Genomic DNA, 17,840 nt, shown 5'->3' with positions numbered 1-17,840 from the left:
TTATAACAAGAACCCCAAAGCCATTTCTCTCGTGATCCACAAACCGCGTCTGCTGGAAAAACTTGATTTTGCTGGAGGAAGCTTGTCAGTTGTCAGTGTCTGAAGAAACTGATTCTAAGGGATCCTATCTCTTTCACCACAGACCTTCCAGCTGTTTCTGAAGCCGCAGAGGTCCACCATGGGAACTCCCACGTGGAACTGGGATAACTGAGTTGTCCCAGCCTGATAAGTCTTGACTCTCTGACACAGATCAAGTGCTTTATCTGACTCACACGTTAGGTAATCCCCAGAAAAACACAACCAGAATGACCAGACTCATTTAACCCTATTCATGGCTTCTCCCAACTGCACCAGTGGATTGATGAGAGTGTGATTCACTTGATGATCAAATGGGGAATTTTGTATGATGCTAAACAGGAAGGGGGAGGTTTGTTGTCACTGTTCTACAAATATACCCAAAATGATGATGATGATGTAATAGCTCTGAATATGGAAATCTTCAAGATTAGGTTTTTCTTTGGGAGGGCCTGGGCTTCTGTTGGATCTTCTGTTGAACACTGGCGGATCAGTGTGATGGTTTTGCGTGCATTCTGTGTTTATTTTTTGTGTGTGTGATCATTGCTTTTATTGTTGTTTAGGGTCAAGGAGTGAAAAAGAACAGACGGCTTGCCTTAGAGCTGATGAAGAAAGCAGCTTCCAAGGTAACACTTGTGCATATTGTCAGAGGGAAGCCTTTGCCTACACACACCCCACCCATGCATTCACAAGTCTAGGAGAGTGAATGGCCAGCCTTCCGAGGACGGTAGAAATGCACTGGGGAGGGAGGGGTTGCTAGCATTGCAGCGATTAGTCATTTTTGAGCTACAACACATACACAGAAACCTGCACAATGGGGATGGCAAACTTCAAAAGGTGAACTCACTTTCCAGTCAATAGAATTCAGACCGATTTTGTTTGAAGGCTAAAATTATAATCAAGGGCTGCCCTAATAACAAGCAGCAGCAGGGGCTCCTTGAAACTGAATGGATATAAATGCCAATGAATTAGGAAAACCAAAAGCCTGATTCCTCTGAATCTTGAATCCTCTGGATTAACCCTGTCATGCCCAGTGCTCATTTCCTTCTCTGTGCTTTAATAAAAGGACTGTTTATCAAGTTTATTGCTGGGTTTAGAAATTATTTTCTTTCTGTCACTATTTACTCTTCAAAGTAAACTTCAAGCCAACTAGTTACAGTGTTGCAGTACAGAATGGAGGTTGTAATATTGCTTGTGAGGGGATACACACACACACACACACACATACAAGCAGGGATGCACAACATATCCCTATGTGCAAACACACCCCACCCCAATGCATGCACACTCACATGTGCATGCATACATATTTGTAAATAAATGGACTGGTAGAAACCACTGTAACTCTAGACAGAGTCCTTGATAGCCTTTCAGGCTCTTGAATATACCTTCATCCCAAGGCTGCTAATATTTGCCCTAACTACATGCGAAGAGTTGACTCATCGGAAAAGACTCTGGTGCTGGGAGGGATTGGGGGCAGGAGGAGAAGGGGATGACAGAGGATGAGATGGCTGGATGGCATCACTGACTCGATGGACATGAGTCTGAGTGAACTCCGGGAGTTGGTGATGGACAGGGAGGCCTGGCGTGCTGCAATTCATGGGGTCGCAAAGAGTTGGACACGACTGAGCAACTGAACTGAACTGAACAAAGATTCTTAAAGTAACCATGCCGATTTTCCTTCCTTGCTCACTTTTTTTAGGAAGCTTAGAGTGTCTATTTTTCCTGTAGACTAGGAAGTTGGAGCATGTAGTCAGAGAGTCAAGAGGCTTTTTCTCCACCTGTGTGGTCTCAAGGGGGCATATCACCCAGGAGACAGAGTGGGCTGAAACACATGTCAGCTCCCAACCCTGACACAGACTATAGTGCAGAAATAGAAAAGCTGCTAATGTTGGTCATTGAGGGCATAGTTGTAGAGCACCCTAAAATGGGGCTTCCTGGCAGGTGTGAAATTTGCATCTCTTTAGCATGCTAGTGGTGAATTGTCGTCTAAGGTGCTTTATTCGGAGCGTGCTTTTAGCAGAGCTGAGATGAATATTAGAGGAAATGCAGTTTTAGAGCCTGGAGTACTCGCATTCTTAAGAGTGTTACATGATTCTCACTTATTCACTTGGCAGGGAGTTATTAAGCCCTTACTCTTTGTCAGGCACCGTGGTGAAGCACAGAGTTTGATGTCTGGAATTAGCTAAAAGTCACTTGAAGGTAAATCTGCAGATATAGCTGGAAATGTCCGGAATAAGGTGTGAGCATGAAGAAATAAAACAAGATTTCTTGTGGGGCTCCTGACCTGGGTCCCCATACAATTTCTAAAGAAAGTTCTGCTAATGTTTTGAGTGATGACCTTTGAATAAACCTATGCATATGGAGGTGAGCAGTACAGAAACCATTTTGATGTAAATTCCATAGGCTTATTCCAAAGCTGGTTCTTGCCACTTCATAATATGGCGTGGTCTGTCACTTCACGGAAATACATTCATCCTGAAACTTCTCAGGAGGCTGCCTTGCATCTGGTACCACCCGAGGCTCAGGAAGAATGTTTCTATGACTGCTCCACAGCACTGATACCGCGTCAAGTGTCAGCTATCTTGAGGGCCTGTGAATCTGATGTAGGATTGGATTCTGTTTTGTGTGTTATCAGCATTCAAGGGATGGCTCTCGTTCATTTCTCAAGTATTTATTGAGCACTTACTGTATGCAAGTACTAACACAGGTGCTTGGAATACAAAATAAAGATCCTTGCCCTCATATAGCATCTATTCCAAATGGGCTTTGTCAGTTTCTTCCTCCTGGTCTTCCTGGCACCTGGAGTCCAATGTAAAAACTAAAAAGGTTTCGGGAGCCCTCGCAGACGAAAAGGCTGCAGGCTGGGATCTTGGCATCCATAGTTGAGGGACACCTGTTCTTCACGTCTCAGAGGGGAAGGGAAAGAGATTTTGTTCCACACTTGGACTTTTAACCTGTCTCACAGATGCAAGGGCACTCACCATTTGCCTTTCTAATCCTTTTTTCACCTGCTTGTCCATGGTCTTGTTGATCTGGCAGGAAAGCAGGAATGAGAGACCCGAATGTCCAGGTTTGCACACTTACACCCCTGCAGGGTTCCTAAGCCTTCGACAGCCAGGCTGGAAGCTACTGTATAGAAGCAGGTGGGAGCACCTGGAGAGGGCAGAAGCGGGCCCCTGAGAGCACGAATCAGCAGGAATAAGGAGACTTGAGACTAGACTCACAAGAACCAGCCCTTCTGTGGAACAATCCCAGGTTTAGACACAGTCCTGAAGCCACCCTCCCTTCTCCGTCCCCTCCCCTTTGCCTCAGGCCCAGCCACCTACCTGTCTGCTAAGCAGACCTATAGTCCCTGAGCTTTACAAGTAGACCATTGAAGCTTCTTCCCTCAGATGATTTGTTGGTGTCCAGTGCAGAGTAATCAACAGACGGCTGGCAGGTCACCTAGAAATCAGCCCAGCCAGGCCAGGTTCCGGCCTCCTGTCGCAGTTGAGTGCTTGTGAATTTCAAGGGCGTTGCTGATACTCAGGGCAGCACAAGGCCTTCTGTAGACAAGGGCATTGCGAAACAGTCCCCGGGGGCTGAGTGATGATTCAAAGCCAGCATCATTGCTGAGGTGGAAGGCAGAAGTCCCAACAGCAGGCTGGTGAAGTCCTCCTGGGAAGACTTTGAGGTGGCCTCATGTTTTCTAGCATTTAGCATTTCTTTAATGCCATCTGGCCCCAAAAAGAGACAGGAAAGGTTTTTCTCAGGCTCTGGCAGAATGCTTTCACAACAACTGATTCTCTTTAGAGAATTTTTCATTAAGAAAAAAAAAGTCATTTCTTTCTTCTTGTTCTAAAATCCAGGGGTTGCATCAGGCAGTCAACGGCCTGGGATGGTATTACCACAAATTCAAGAAAAATTATGCCAAAGCGGCTAAGTACTGGTTAAAAGCGGAAGAAATGGGGAACCCAGATGCCTCATACAACCTTGGAGTCCTGTACTTGGATGGCATTTTCCCAGGAGTTCCTGGAAGGAATCAGGTGAGTCTTGTGACCAGCTGTGCAGCTGGTCAGACACTTGGTCAGGAAGCAGGTGTACTATGTGCCCAGCCCAGTACACACACCACCCGAGAAACAGATCATGAGCTCAAGGAACTCAAGGCCCCAGTTAAGAAGACCAGAGAGTGAAGAGCAAAAACCGGCATTAGCCAAATGCCAAGTGCATTCTAATCGCTGTGACCCAAGCAGTTCTGGAAAGGGGAAACAGGGAAAGTCAAAGCAGTCAGGAAGGCTTCATGGAGGAGGAGGCTTGTGCTGGGGGGAGGAGAGGGAGATGATGCGAGACGAGAATAAGAGAGATGCTGCAGAGATTGATCACTGATCTTACTGGAAGCAAAGCGGGCTGTGTCCAAAAAGGATTGCCAGGTATGAGATCGGATTGAATAATAATAATGTAAATAGCAATGACAGTCTTCAGTGTTTGCTGAACACTTCCTCTTAAAGTATCAACAATACACTCATTGATACTTTCTGTGTGCCATCCCATGTCATCCTAACTACACTCTTGGAATACAAATGTTACTACATCCATTTAACAGAATAAGCGACCAAGGCTCTGAAAGGTTTCATAACTTACTCAGACGTCAGACACTTAAGTGGAGTCAGGACCTGGTTCCCATGTGAAATGAAAGCCCCTTGTTATTGATAATAATGTTAATGGTGGTAATAACAATCTGAGCACCATTACAGTCAACGAATTAACTGAACACCCACCCTCTGCCAGGCACTCTTCTGGGCAGTGGTGGTTATGGCAGCAGACAGAACAGTCTCTGCTTTGGGGAAGCTTAGAAGCTTATATTCCAGTGGGACAGAAAGATGATAAGCAAAGATAGAGCATGTGGGAAAATGGAGGGAAATGATATGGGGAGAAATAAAGCCAGATGAGTAGGACCCAGAAGGTAGAGACTAGGGGATGCTATTTTATAAGTGATATTAGAGAAGGTCTCTCTGATAATGTGACCTTGTACAGACTCCTAAAGGAGTCTTGTGAATATCTGGGAGAACATTCCAGAAAGAGGGAAGAACATTCCAAAAAGAGGGATCAGCAAAAGAACAATAGGGAGATGCAACTGGCAGGAGCTGAGAGCAAGAGAGGTGGCAGAAGAGATAAGGTCAAGGAGGCAGGTGCCCAGGCAGCCGCTCTGAGCAAGATGGGACGGCTCTGAACAGGGCTGGGGTATGCTGTGTTTGAAAAGGCTCCCCCTGGGTCTTGACGAAGACTGGCTTGAGGAAGAGACGAGCAAGAGCAGGGGGTTGGTGCAACAAGGATCTACTGTAGAACACACGGAACTCTGCACTCCATGTTGTTATGTGGCAGCCCGGATGGGAGGGGAGTCTGGAGGAGAATGGATACATGCATATGTGCGGCTGAATCCCTTTGCTGTCCGCCTGAAACTATCACAACATAGTTAATCGGCTATCCCCCAATACAACATTAAAAGCTGAGAAAAGAAGAAGCAGGGGATTAATGCATTGAATCCAAATGAGAATGGATGGGCAGTATCAGCAAAAGGGCTGAGATGTGACTAGATTCTGGATCTGCTTTGAAGGTCAAGAGGGCAGGATTTGATGGTGATTGGATGTGAGGTGTGAAGCAGGGAGAGGAGTCAGGCTGACTCCAGAGGGTTTGGCATTTATTGAGATGGGAAGAAAGGTAGTATTCAGGCAGATGGGCAAGCTGTAGCAGCAGATTTGGGGGTGGGAAATGAGAGGATTATTTTTGGTAAAGCATCATACCAAGCCTCGAATATCCATTATCTTATTTAATCCTCATGACAAACTTTCATGGTAGCTACTATCAGAAGCCACATGTTTCATTTGTAGAAACTGAGTATTCTCTTAGTTGGAGAGTTAAACTGACATGCTCACAGTCACGCAGCTAGTAAGGAGCAGAGCTGGGATTTGAACCCAGGCCTGTCAGACTCCAAGTTCAGTTCAGTTCAGTCACTCAGTCATGTCTGGCTCTTTGCTACCCCCATGGACTGCAACACACCAGGCTTCCCTGTCCATCACCAACTCCTGGAACTTGCTCAAACTCATTCCATCGAGTTGGTGATGCCATCCAGCCATCTCATGGCATCACCAACTCCAAAGCTCTTGCTTAAAAATGGCAGTTAACTGCCTGGGGAAAAATAATGATAATCAGTGGCACATCTACCCATTTAAGCACTTGTTTTCTCTTTTCCCTCTATCTCTCTTTGACTACATAGGAGGCTGTGTATTTTTATGCATTGCAAATGTCTGTTAGCGCTCCCACACATCTGCTAGAATGGATTTTTTAATTGTCATATTCTAATTTTCACCTTTCTACTGGAACTGCAGTTTTTGCATCTGAGTTTGAAAAAAAGATATTAAGTGAGGTTAGGAAAGCAAATGCCTGAAGTTTCTCCTGCGATCTTCTGTCTGGCTGGCAGGGGGTTTATGTGAGGATACCTGATGATAATGACATTCGTAAGGTTATCTTATTTATTGGGTGAACTTAACAGAATAGCTGCAGTCAAGGTTATCATGTCGAGAAGCTTCTGTGATTGGCTGTCTTCCTGGAACTTGACTTGGTTTCTTAAAGATACCAGATGTTATAGGTCTATGATGAAATCACGGGTTACGTACCTCACGACCTTAGCTCTGATGAAACCTGCCCAGGAGGACGTCTCACTAATGACACTGACGTTTGCTCATCTCTTTCCAGACATTAGCCGGTGAATATTTCCATAAGGCTGCACAAGGTGGACACATAGAAGGAACTTTGTGGTGTTCTCTGTACTATATCACAGGCAACCTGGAGACGTTCCCGCGAGATCCCGAGAAGGCTGTTGTGTAAGAACCTATCAGATGCTGCTTGTGAAGGGAAAGCTATATACTGTGTTCACCACTTCTGAGAGAATAGAGTTCTTTTTTCTTTTATTCTTTTTTTTTCCACTTTTAAAATGTAATTTTTATCAGTTACATGCACAAAAAAAGAGCCAAATTATTTGAGAAGGCAAAAATTTAAAAAGTAATAATTTGACAAGAAAAATAGGAAATCTTTATCCCCCACCCACATACCATTTCCTGCTGCCTAGAATAAATCACTTTTCATACACTCTTGCCTGGAAAATCCCATGGACGGAGGAGTCTGGTGGGCTGCAGTCCATGGGGTCGCTAGGAGTCAGACACGACTGAGCAACTTCACTTTTACTTTTCACTTTCATGCATTGGAGAAGGCAATGGCAACCCACTCCAGTACTCTTGCCTGGAAAATCCCATGGACGGAGGAACCTGATGGGCTGCAGTCCATGGGGTCGCTAGGAGTTGGACACGACTGAGCGACTTCACTTTCACTTTTCACTTTCATGCTTTGGAGAAGGAAATGGCAACCCACTCCAGTGTTCTTGCCTGGAGAATCCCAGGGACAGGGGAGCCTGGTGGGCTGCCATCTGTGGGGTTGCACAGAGTCGGACACGACTGAAGCGACTTAGCAGCATCAGCAGCATGTTTTATTAGTAATTATTTCTCTTTTATTTGCCTCTATGTCTAAATAACATGCTTAAATCACTATTTCTTATTATACTCACTACAGACTTTGTCTAATGATGTGTCACTGGGAAAAGACAAATATATAAATAGTTCTTTCACTCTGCTGCTTCTGACTGCCCTGCATGTTCACACTTCCTACCTTCTCCCATCTCCCCCATGAGTACATCATCATTTTGCTTGGATTGGTATCAGGGTTCATATTATTGGATTTGCCAAAAAGTTCTTTTGGCCAACCCAATATTTTTACCATTTAATGCTACTCATAGCTGACCACGTAGTGTGCTATGACTACTCTTTCTTGCATAACTTTTTGTTTTCTATGGAATACTACTGCTAATTTTTAATTTGCTTAGCTCTCTGTGTACGTATCATTTCCTATGTACTTGATGTTGACATTCTCCTTGTGTTATCTAAATCTCCTCTCAGTATATCTACACCTATCAAGTACTCTGTTCATTTAATCTTGGCAACGTCTCTTCTCTTTGTTCAGGGAGAGCTGTCTTCCTGCTAATGACTTGTTAGAATTCTTGATTCACACTATCTTTTTCCATATTGGTAGACTCTTTTCATTAAGCACTTTTCACATCTTTGTTTAAAAAAATGACAACGCTTAAACATTCATTATAAAGGGCACTGAACTCAAATGCTCCCAAAGTATATCTCTCTTTGCCTTCTTAACATTCAGATCCAACTTGTGGCTCCATAAAAATTCTAACAAGCAAAATATTCCCCAAGTGAGATTTATTGAACTCACATGAAGTAAAAAGAAATTATTTAATTTGCCACAGTTTGGATATTTTCTCCTCTGTTTCCTTTATAGATGGGCAAAGCATATAGCTGAGAAAAATGGCTACTTGGGCCATGTCATTCGCAAAGGCCTCAATGCCTACCTGGAGGGCTCGTGGTAAGTTCGACTGACTTTCTCAGTCCTTACCTTTCAATCTGTCAGTGTATTCTTAGGAGATGGAATCTTAAAATGCAACTGAAAAAGCAATTTGCAGGGAAATCACAGCCTCCTGGTAATGATATTCAGAGTATCACCGACTGATTGGCTGTTGATTAGAAAACATAGCATTTCCATGTTTAATTATACGCAAAAATTAGTTCTCTAGGGGGAGCGTCCACATTCATCAAGTTGAGAGACACATGAATATGTTGACTTTTCTTCCCTTCGGCTCGTTCTACTTGGTTTCAGAGTCTGGAGACAGCATAGGGGATCCCTGCTGACCCTCTGCCTCTCACTGGCATGTCACAGAAAGTCCAGGATTTCTATCTTGTTTGTGGGAAGGAGTGAAAGCAGTGTGTTTAGGGCTTAGTCTACATCTTTCCTAGGATTGCTGGAAGTCACTCAGCAGACCTCAAGTGTCACACCAAATAGACTCCCCCTCTCTAAGTATCTTCGGATGGAGTTAGCAAATCTCACCCTGCATGAAATGGGGGTAAAACCCCACACATGAGGACCAGTAAATGCCCCATGTCCAGTTACTTGATTTTACAAATATAAGGGCACCCCTCTCCAAGATCTACCTGAGTCCATCTCTCTGTTCTCTGTTTTCAGGCCTTGTGGTCCATCTTACTTTTCTTTGTGCTACATTTTGTGTGCTTGTTTATTGCCTAAATGGCCTGGATATTTCCGTAATAACTAAAAGGGAAATGCAAATCAGCACACATCCCATTGGTCCACCATCTCAAAGATTTTAGAGCAGCCCTATCATTGATTGTGCTCTGATATGAACTTTAATTAAAAATTAAAATATAAGTCCCAAAGAAGGTCATTTCCTTCTTTGGTTCATGGATGCCCAGGTAATCCACAGATAGCATCTCAGCGAATGAGAATCTCAAATTAGAAAATGCAGGGGAAATGGGCCACGTGAAAAAAAGCACTTAATAAAACTGTGTATTAGTATCATCTTGTAAAAGTTTATCATCTGTGGCCTCACTTTGTATAATGAGAAAGGAATTTTTTTAATGAAATGATCTTTTCCCAATTGATACACCTTACTATTTGTGTGCTGTTTATCTTGTTTCCCAAGTAAACTTCAATTTATAAAACATCCCAGTTTGACCTTAGCTCATTTCTGCTTCTCACCCTCCACATTTCCCATCCTTTGCTCCTGACAACTTCTTAATGGAAACTAAGCATTCAAACATCAAAATGTTTCTATGTGGGGTTTTCCTAAAGGAAGAGCACATATGTAAACACCCCCAGCACACACACACACACACACACAAACATACCCCAAGATGTCTCACACTTTTTCCCATAAAAAGGGTATCTGCTAATAGCTTAGCTTTCTTGCCGACTTTTGAATTTAACATTACAAAGCACTTCAGGGAGGACATTTAAAAATTTTCTGTGAAGGTCAAGAGGGATTAAGCTGTAGTGGCCTGCTTTCCCTCTTAGAATATTCAGCTGCATTACATGATTGATTTGGGGGCGGTGGGCGGGTGGTGGATTAAGTGTGCTCTCCACGGTGGGTGAGTTTGGGTTCAGGTCAGTGGATTTTCCTGAGTGCACTTAAATGCGGGGTGCCATAGCTGCAGGGGATGTCACAGGTAAGACGGGGCAGTCCACTGCCTCATCTCTTCCTGGTGCTAAACTGCCTGCAGTTTCTCAGGTGGCCCATATTCTCTCCGACCTCTGGGCCTTTGCATTTGCTGTTCCCTCTGCTCAGAAGTCCTGCCTAACCCCTTAGTTCCTTTGTCCTTGCATGGGTCATGATGGCTCTTTACTTGTTGATTACCCTGTGATGTGTATCCCAGTGCCCAGCACCTAATGGCTTCTAGGAAATACTCAAAAACTACTGAGAGAATGATTTAAGGCAAATAGACAGAACAACCATCACTAAAGAGCCATGAGCGGTATATGAAGAGCATCGGGGATTCAGAGGAAGAAAAGATACAGCCTGGTTAGAGCACTTAGTTCAGCCTTTATAAAGGAGGTAACACTATATGGCCTCGAGGGATGGGTGGAATTTCCACCTAGTCATTGTACTTCTATGGGCTTCCCAGATGGCTCAGATGGTAAAGAATCTGCCTGCAATGCAGGAGACCTGGATTCAATTCCTGGGTCGGGAAGATCCCCTGGAGAAGGGAGTGGCAACCCACTCCAGTATTCTTGCCTGGAGATTTCTGTGGACGGAGGAGCCTGGTGGATTACAGTCCTTGGGGTCGCAAAGAGTTGGACATGACTGAGTGACTAACACTTTCACAGTAATGAACAGGATCACAAAAAGCAAAGAAACAGGAAAATTCTGGATGTGTCTAGAAATTTTTAAGCCACTCAGTTTGCCTTGAGGGTAAAATTTGTAAAAGGAAGTGGTCTATGACAAGACCAAAGAGGTGCTGGGTTATGGGAGTTTGAATAGCAGTTATATAGTTTTTATTTAGTTTGTCAAATAGTGGAGAGCCAATAATGGTTTGAGGAGAGGGTAGTGACATGATAGAGGTGGATTCTGAGATGCTTAACCAAACAGCTGCAAATTATGGGGAAGGGAAGGGAGAACCTGAATAGGGGAATTAGTTCAGAATCCAGGTTAAAGGAGCTGAGCTTTTGAGCTGGAGCTGCAGCCTGGGCCAGGTAAGTTGTTTCCACGTCTTTTATCACTCAATAATTGCTGCATACCAATAATATGCAATATGTATGTAAGTTCCAAAGTGAAAGTCAGTCAGTCGTGTCCGACTCTTTGCTACCCCATGGTCTATACAGTCCACGGAATTCTCCAGGCCAGAACACTAGGGTGGGTAGCCTTTTCCTTCTCCAGGGGATCTTCCCAATCCAGGGATCGAACCCAGGTCTCCCATATTGTGGGCAAATTCTTTACCAGCTGAGCCATAAGGGAAGCCCAAGTTCCAAAGCATAACAATAAAATGAACACCTGTAACCCTACCATCCTGTTTAAGATGAAACCCTCCCCAGCCCCCAGGATCCAGAACTAACCATTTCGTGAGTCTTTTGTCCTTCTGCCCATTGCTCGCTTTATAGTTTTGCTATATATGGATATAATCCTGAGCAATAGATTTGACTTGTTTCTGAGCTTCGTATCATTAGAGTCATATCATATGTAATTCTTCATAAATAAACATCATGCTTATTTAACCTGATGTTTCTGGGATGCATATATTTGGATACATGTAGGTCATTCATTTCCACTGCTGTCATATACTGCAGTTTACTTACCAGTTCTCATATTAACACATATTTGGGTTCTTTCCCTTAAGAACAATGTAGCCATGCACGTTTTTGATGTATATCCTAGTACATGTAGGAAGAATTTCTCTAAAAATACATGCTTTGGAATAGGGGCACAGGCTTGCCATGTGTTCAACTTTACAAGACAACGTCAACTGTTTTCCAAAATATTTTACCCATTTACACTCCTGTCAACCCCATATAAATTTCTGTTTCTTCATAGCCTTGCCAATTCTGATGCTGATGCTAAGTATTATTAAAGATGTGTCTTCATCTGGACTTGAGACCTTTTCCTACTAACAGGAAGAAACCCCTAGTACCCATTACAGTGGGAGTATCTTTGTCAAAGTATATTTAAGACAAAGAGCTTTTCTCTTTTCCTTCCCTCTGAGCTTCCAAACGCCTCAGGGGTTAAATAGGAAATGTATGGCCGTTGGCCTCCCCACACCACAACATGGCGTTTTTTGGGGTCCCTTCTGTTTTGCTGTAATAGAACTAAATCATCCATCACTGTCCCAAGTTCACCTCTTTTTTCATTTTTTGTGAGTGCATTTATTCTGGGCATTATTTTCAAATCACATGTGTCAGTTTGATGAGCTTGTGCTTTTCTGTGTTGTTCTGAGATTTATATGGGGTAGTTTAAAAGAGGAGCATGATTGAGAACAGGGCATTTTGCTGCTTAGGCAAAATACGGAAGGTAATGCTGTCATGCCCGAGGCCATCCTCGGACACCAGGAGAAGTCAGCTAAGGAGAGGTCATCTGTCATGTTTCATTTCTTTCCTGTGTACCCTGCTGCGTGTTTTATCTGTGAGCTGTGTGTTTTATTGTCCTTTGTCTTAACTATACCCCCCAAACACTTGACCCTGGAGGTTAGCCAGATTCTAGTAAGCTTGAGGCAAGACAAGCACGCATGCAAGATTCCTGTTCAAAGAGATGTGTCTTTTTGCCTTGGAGCAGGGTCCTAAATTCCACTGAGACCCCAGGATTTTTTTTTCATATATATATATATATATTTCCAGTTTGGACTGCTTCAGGTATTGGCAGAAAAGAATCCAGAGAAAATAATTGGATTGTTTGAGAAACTGCTCAGAGAAACTCAAATTCACAGTTCACAGCAAGCAGCCAAAGGATTGATTATTAAGATGTATCATTATAAAAGTTCTATAAATGGATGTGCCGAGTCTGAAGTGGGAGGGTAGCAAATGTGCCCCTACACTCGCTCTCTAATCCGCTTCTCTCTGCACCCCCACCCCAGTCCCCATCAGAATGACTGCCTGGGCGACTAGTTCACTTTAGCACATTGGAAATAAAGCTGGACACCCTGGTCAGCTTCCTAAACCTTGAGGAAGTTCACGGAAGGATGGTACAGATTTCCGGCTTGTCTCTGGGCCCCCTACACAGAGAAAATACCGAGTAAATGTTTATCCTGTGAATAGATGGATAGAAATGTCTGTAATTAATACTTTCAGGCAATCTCAGTTGAGACACAAGTAAGAGCAAAGTGCTGGGAGCCTGAATGTAGGTAGGGTTTCGGCAGAGGTGTCCTGTCTCTGAAGTCTTCGTAAGTTGAGAGAATCTGGTCTTCAGTGTCTGACGCTTGCCTAGAGTTCACTCTTCATTATATGAAAATGGATGATGGTGGTTTTGGATTCCATGGCTTCTGTAAAATGGAAGACAGAGGTGGATTTCTGTTCAGTGCTTTTTCTTTCTTTTTTTTTTTCTGCCACTGGGCGTGTGGGATCTTAGTCCCCTGACCAGAGACTGAACCTGCATCCCCTACAGTGGAAACGCAGAGTCTTAACCACTGGATCTCCAGGAATTCAAAGTTTTTAGACTTCTTTTTGATGATTTCAGTGCTTCCTTGAAGGAAACGCTTGAGAATTCTGTGAAATTTCCTCCTGGCTTCTACTGACACAATAAGTGGTCAGTGGAAGGTTGTTACTGTCATTTAGTTGATAAAGTCATGTCTGACCTTTGGCAACCCCATGGATTGTAGCCCACCAGGCTCCTCTGTTCATGGGATTTCTCAGGCAAGAATACTGGAGTGGGTTGCCATTTCCTTCTCCAGGGGAGTGGGTTGCCATTTCCTTCTCCAGGGGATCTTCCAGACCCAGGGATCAAACCTGCATCTCCTGCATTGGCAGGCAGATTCTTTACCACTGAGCCACCTGGAAAGTCCCAGTCAGTGGAAGTCTTCCTATAAAATGTGTTCCTCTCTTCCCTCTCCCACCACCCAAGTAACTTCAGAGACAAGGTATTGTCTTTATAAAATTTATCATAGTGACTTTGTTTTTACAGGAAATGTCAACCTGTGTACCCTGCTCCCAAATTCTAACAGTCTGCTCAACCACTGTCTAAGAAAAACTCATTTTCTTACATTGCAGTAATATGACCCAATTCCATGATGGCAGCAGAGGGAGCCCCTCTGACATCTGACCTTGGGCTGGCAACTCTCTACCATCTCCTTCCCTCATCCATCCCTGGGGGAAACTGAGGCACTGATGCAAACCTGAGTGTTTGAGATTATAAGACCTTTGGGATGGCACCTTATTGTAGGATGGGTCTTGCTGCTGAACCTTCCTCGAGGGTCCTCCATCTAGAGTCCACTCTGAGGATTTTTGTCACCAAACATGATTCTTGGAGGCTATGTAAGAAAATGCCTGGGGCCTTTTGTGTTGTTGCAGTCTCAGTTGTGGGCTTGTTACGTGGCTTGTTACACTCCTTACATGGCTGCTTAGCCAGCCTTATCTCTTGAGCATGAGTCATGCCTAATTGGTCAGCTGCCTTGGGTATCTCGGAGGCCAGAAATCAGCACACTCAGCAGCCATGACCTGGGATGTCTGATTGAAGGTCTGCCTGTCCTAATTTGACCCCCAATCATCTCTCTCTGTCCCCACGAGAAGGCCTGCCAGGAGCTGTTTTAGCCACGTAGAAAAGATGACCTCCTGGGACTTTCTTGGGGGTCCAGTGTTTAACACTTTGCACTTCCACTGCAGGAGGCACAGGTTGGATCCCAGGTTGGGGAACTAAGATCCTGCATGCCATGAGGTGTGGCCAACAAAAGAAAAGATGACTGTCTCCAGCCCCCTGCCCTGCCCTTTCTTAAACAGTTCTTAGATGGAGCTAAAATTAACGAAGAGTTCTTAATGTCAGCAACTGAAAATGAAAAATAAGCTTTAGAAACAACCATTTATAGTTAAAATTTTAACTTATGAAATGGGTAACACAAAAGAAAATGGAGAAAATCAGATAAGTTAAAAAAAAAATCACTTGCACTCTCAGCACCTAGTGATAAGTACTGTTAGCGTTCTGGTGGATCGTTTTAAGTAGTTGTTTTCTCTCTGCATATATGCATCTGCATATGTATGTCCATGTGTGTATTCAGTTTTATATTTGTTTTGCAAAAATGAGATTGCACTGTTTTTTATCCTGCTTTTCTCACCCAATGGAAAATTTGGCATAGACACCTTTCTACAATTTTGAATGCTCTTCTTCAACATCACTTTAATGACCTCCTCTGAAAGTGGCTGCACCATGGTTTAATTGAACGAGCCACTGGTTTACAGATATTTGTGGGGTTTTTGATGTTGTCATCGTTGATATACACAGATCTGACACGAGCTCTGTTGTCACAGAGTCTTTGCATGTTTCTGATTGTTTTTTTTTTAATTTACTATTTTTTTATTTTTTAAAATTAATTTAATTTTTTTGAAGCACAATTACTTTACAGAATTTTGTTGTTTTCTGTCAAGCCTCAACATGAACCAGCCATAGGTATACATATATCCCCTCCCTTTTGAAACTCCCTCCCATCTCCCTCCCCACCCCACCCCTCTAGGTTGATACAGAGCCCCTGTTTGAGTTTCCTGAGCCATACAGCAAATTCCCAACGGCTGTCTATTTTACACATGGTTCTTGGAATAAACCTTCATGAGGCAGAACTGTTGGGCCAGGTGGTATGTACATTTGTAAGGCTCTCACATTTAACAGTTGCATCAATTGCTACTGCTTCCCACTGGCAGTGGTTAGAGAAATACGTCCATTTTCCCCAAGCCCTTGCCGTTATCCGGATTATGAATCGGGTGGCAATCTTTCAACAGATGACAGGTGGTCTCATTGTTTTGCAATTATTCAATTACCAGTGGTCTTGAATACTTTTTTTTTTTTTAATGTGTTTTTGACCATTGGTATCAAGCCCCTTGTAAACTGCTTCTCCTTTGCCAAACTTCTAATGTACCACAAAAGCTCAGCTTTAATTAAGCTTGTTCAGAGTCCTAGGCCTCATAAAGCCCTTCACAAAACAGGACTCAAAAGCACAGAGCTTTTTCTTAATACCACTTATCTCCTCTAAGCGAGGATGGAGGATGGAGGATGGAGGATGGAAGGATTTCAAGGACCCAAAGCCGATAGACAGCTCCCTAGGCAGCACTCAACGTGTCATTCGGCCAGTAGAGGTCGCTGTTGTATCAACCAGCTCCCCAACCTTATCTGTGAGTTCAGCCTTTTAAGATAGAAAATAAATCAGTGCATGCAGTATTTTTAACAACAGTATTTATTAAAAAAAAAAAAAAAAACTCATGATTTTGTGCTTTTAAAAAAACTGCTTATTTTGTGCCCTCTTATGTGTGAATATAAAGCTCTCTGTGAATATTAGTAAAAGCCACTATATGAAATTTATTATTAATCATCTATTTTTAGGCATGAAGCTTTGCTGTATTATGTTTTAGCAGCAGAAACTGGAATTGAAGTGTCACAGACAAATTTAGCACACATCTGTGAGGAGAGGCCAGTAAGTAAATGTATTCTCCTCAGACTAGAAGCTCTAAGGTTAAGGATAATGAATTGGGTTTTATGGAGGCAAAATCAGTCACTTGGCCAAAATATTAATGAGTTAACTTTTTCTCCCCCTTCATTCCCTTAGGACCTGGCCAAGAGATACTTGGGTGTTAATTGTGTTTGGAGATACTATAATTTCTCTGTTTTTCAAATCGATGCTCCTTCATTTGGTATGTATAGAGAAACGGGTGCTAAATTGAAGCTTTGGAGGCTTTTAATCTTTGGTAACAGGGAACATCTAACAGCTTTGTGTGAAGTGTGATATTTCTAAACAATTAAGAAAGAGAGTGAAAAATTTCAGCCATTAAGATCTTGCCTAAACTCTGCTCTCAATCTCAAGCAGAGCATTTCTCCTCATCCATCGTCTACTGAATTCTTAGATCCACCATTTTCTAAGGAATCAGCAAGAATTCATAAAATAAAGCTATTCTGGAGAGTCCCTGGCCAGTCATTTACCCTTTTGCCCTCAGATGGATTCCCTGTCTACCTGGTTCTGCTCTGTGTGATAGGAGGCTGACCCTCAGGAACTACAGTTCCCAGACCCGTTTGGATCTGATTAGTTTCAGCCAATGGGAGGCACAGGCAGGAAATGTCAGGGTGGGAGGAGATGAGAAGCCCAAATATTTCTCCATTTCTCTGTCTGCTTTGGGCTGTATCTCTGTCAACGGCTGCACTTCCATGGTCCCAGCTCCTGCCTGGCAGTCCATCCTCTGTGGTCTCAACTGGCCCCGAGTTCTGGGAAGGTTGTAGCTTCCGTCATTGCTAATCTCTAGGTTGCCTACTCTTTCCCATTTGCCCTTTCAGCTCTTCCAACACTCATAGCCAGTTGCAAAATCCCAGTTTTGAATGGTCTAACGTGGATTCTTTTTCTGATTGGACATTGAGAGATACATACACTCTTAAAATTTTTCCTTAGAGAAAAAATAAAACATATGGCTTAAACAGAGTAAAGACATGCTCATCAATCATAAAACCCAGGCAGCAAAACCTTAATACCGCAAACATCCTTGGCTGATTGGACTGTGAGGTTGCAGACTGATTTTCACTGGGTAGTCTCCATGTAGGAGAGCTACCCAGCCAAGCAAGAAAATGTGTCCAGAAATGGAGAAATGCAGAAACCATTTTCCCCCTCCTAACAGCAAGGAAACCTAAAGATGTATCTGTATTCAGATTC

At 43.3% G+C, this 17,840-nt stretch overlaps 1 protein-coding gene across 2 annotated transcripts in view; it reads left to right on the top strand.

Annotated features, from left to right (window-relative positions):
* The window catches only part of SEL1L3 (SEL1L family member 3), a 107,979-nt gene that overhangs the window by 74,870 nt on the left and 15,269 nt on the right, over positions 1-17,840 (top strand). The window contains exons 14-19 of one of the 2 annotated variants that reach the window (XM_055588184.1): positions 639-701; positions 3,927-4,103; positions 6,811-6,938; positions 8,458-8,541; positions 16,529-16,619; positions 16,752-16,836. In XM_055588184.1, coding sequence (XP_055444159.1) covers positions 639-701; positions 3,927-4,103; positions 6,811-6,938; positions 8,458-8,541; positions 16,529-16,619; positions 16,752-16,836 — 628 coding nt within the window. The remainder of the gene's footprint in view (positions 1-638; positions 702-3,926; positions 4,104-6,810; positions 6,939-8,457; positions 8,542-16,528; positions 16,620-16,751; positions 16,837-17,840) is intronic. The other variant, XM_055588185.1, reaches the window with a different exon arrangement.

This window comes from Bubalus kerabau, chromosome 7 (genome assembly GCF_029407905.1).
Source record: "Bubalus kerabau isolate K-KA32 ecotype Philippines breed swamp buffalo chromosome 7, PCC_UOA_SB_1v2, whole genome shotgun sequence".
Lineage (NCBI taxonomy): Eukaryota > Metazoa > Chordata > Mammalia > Artiodactyla > Bovidae > Bubalus > Bubalus kerabau.
Note: the sequence above shows the minus strand (reverse complement) of the source record. Positions and strands in the feature narration are given on the sequence as shown.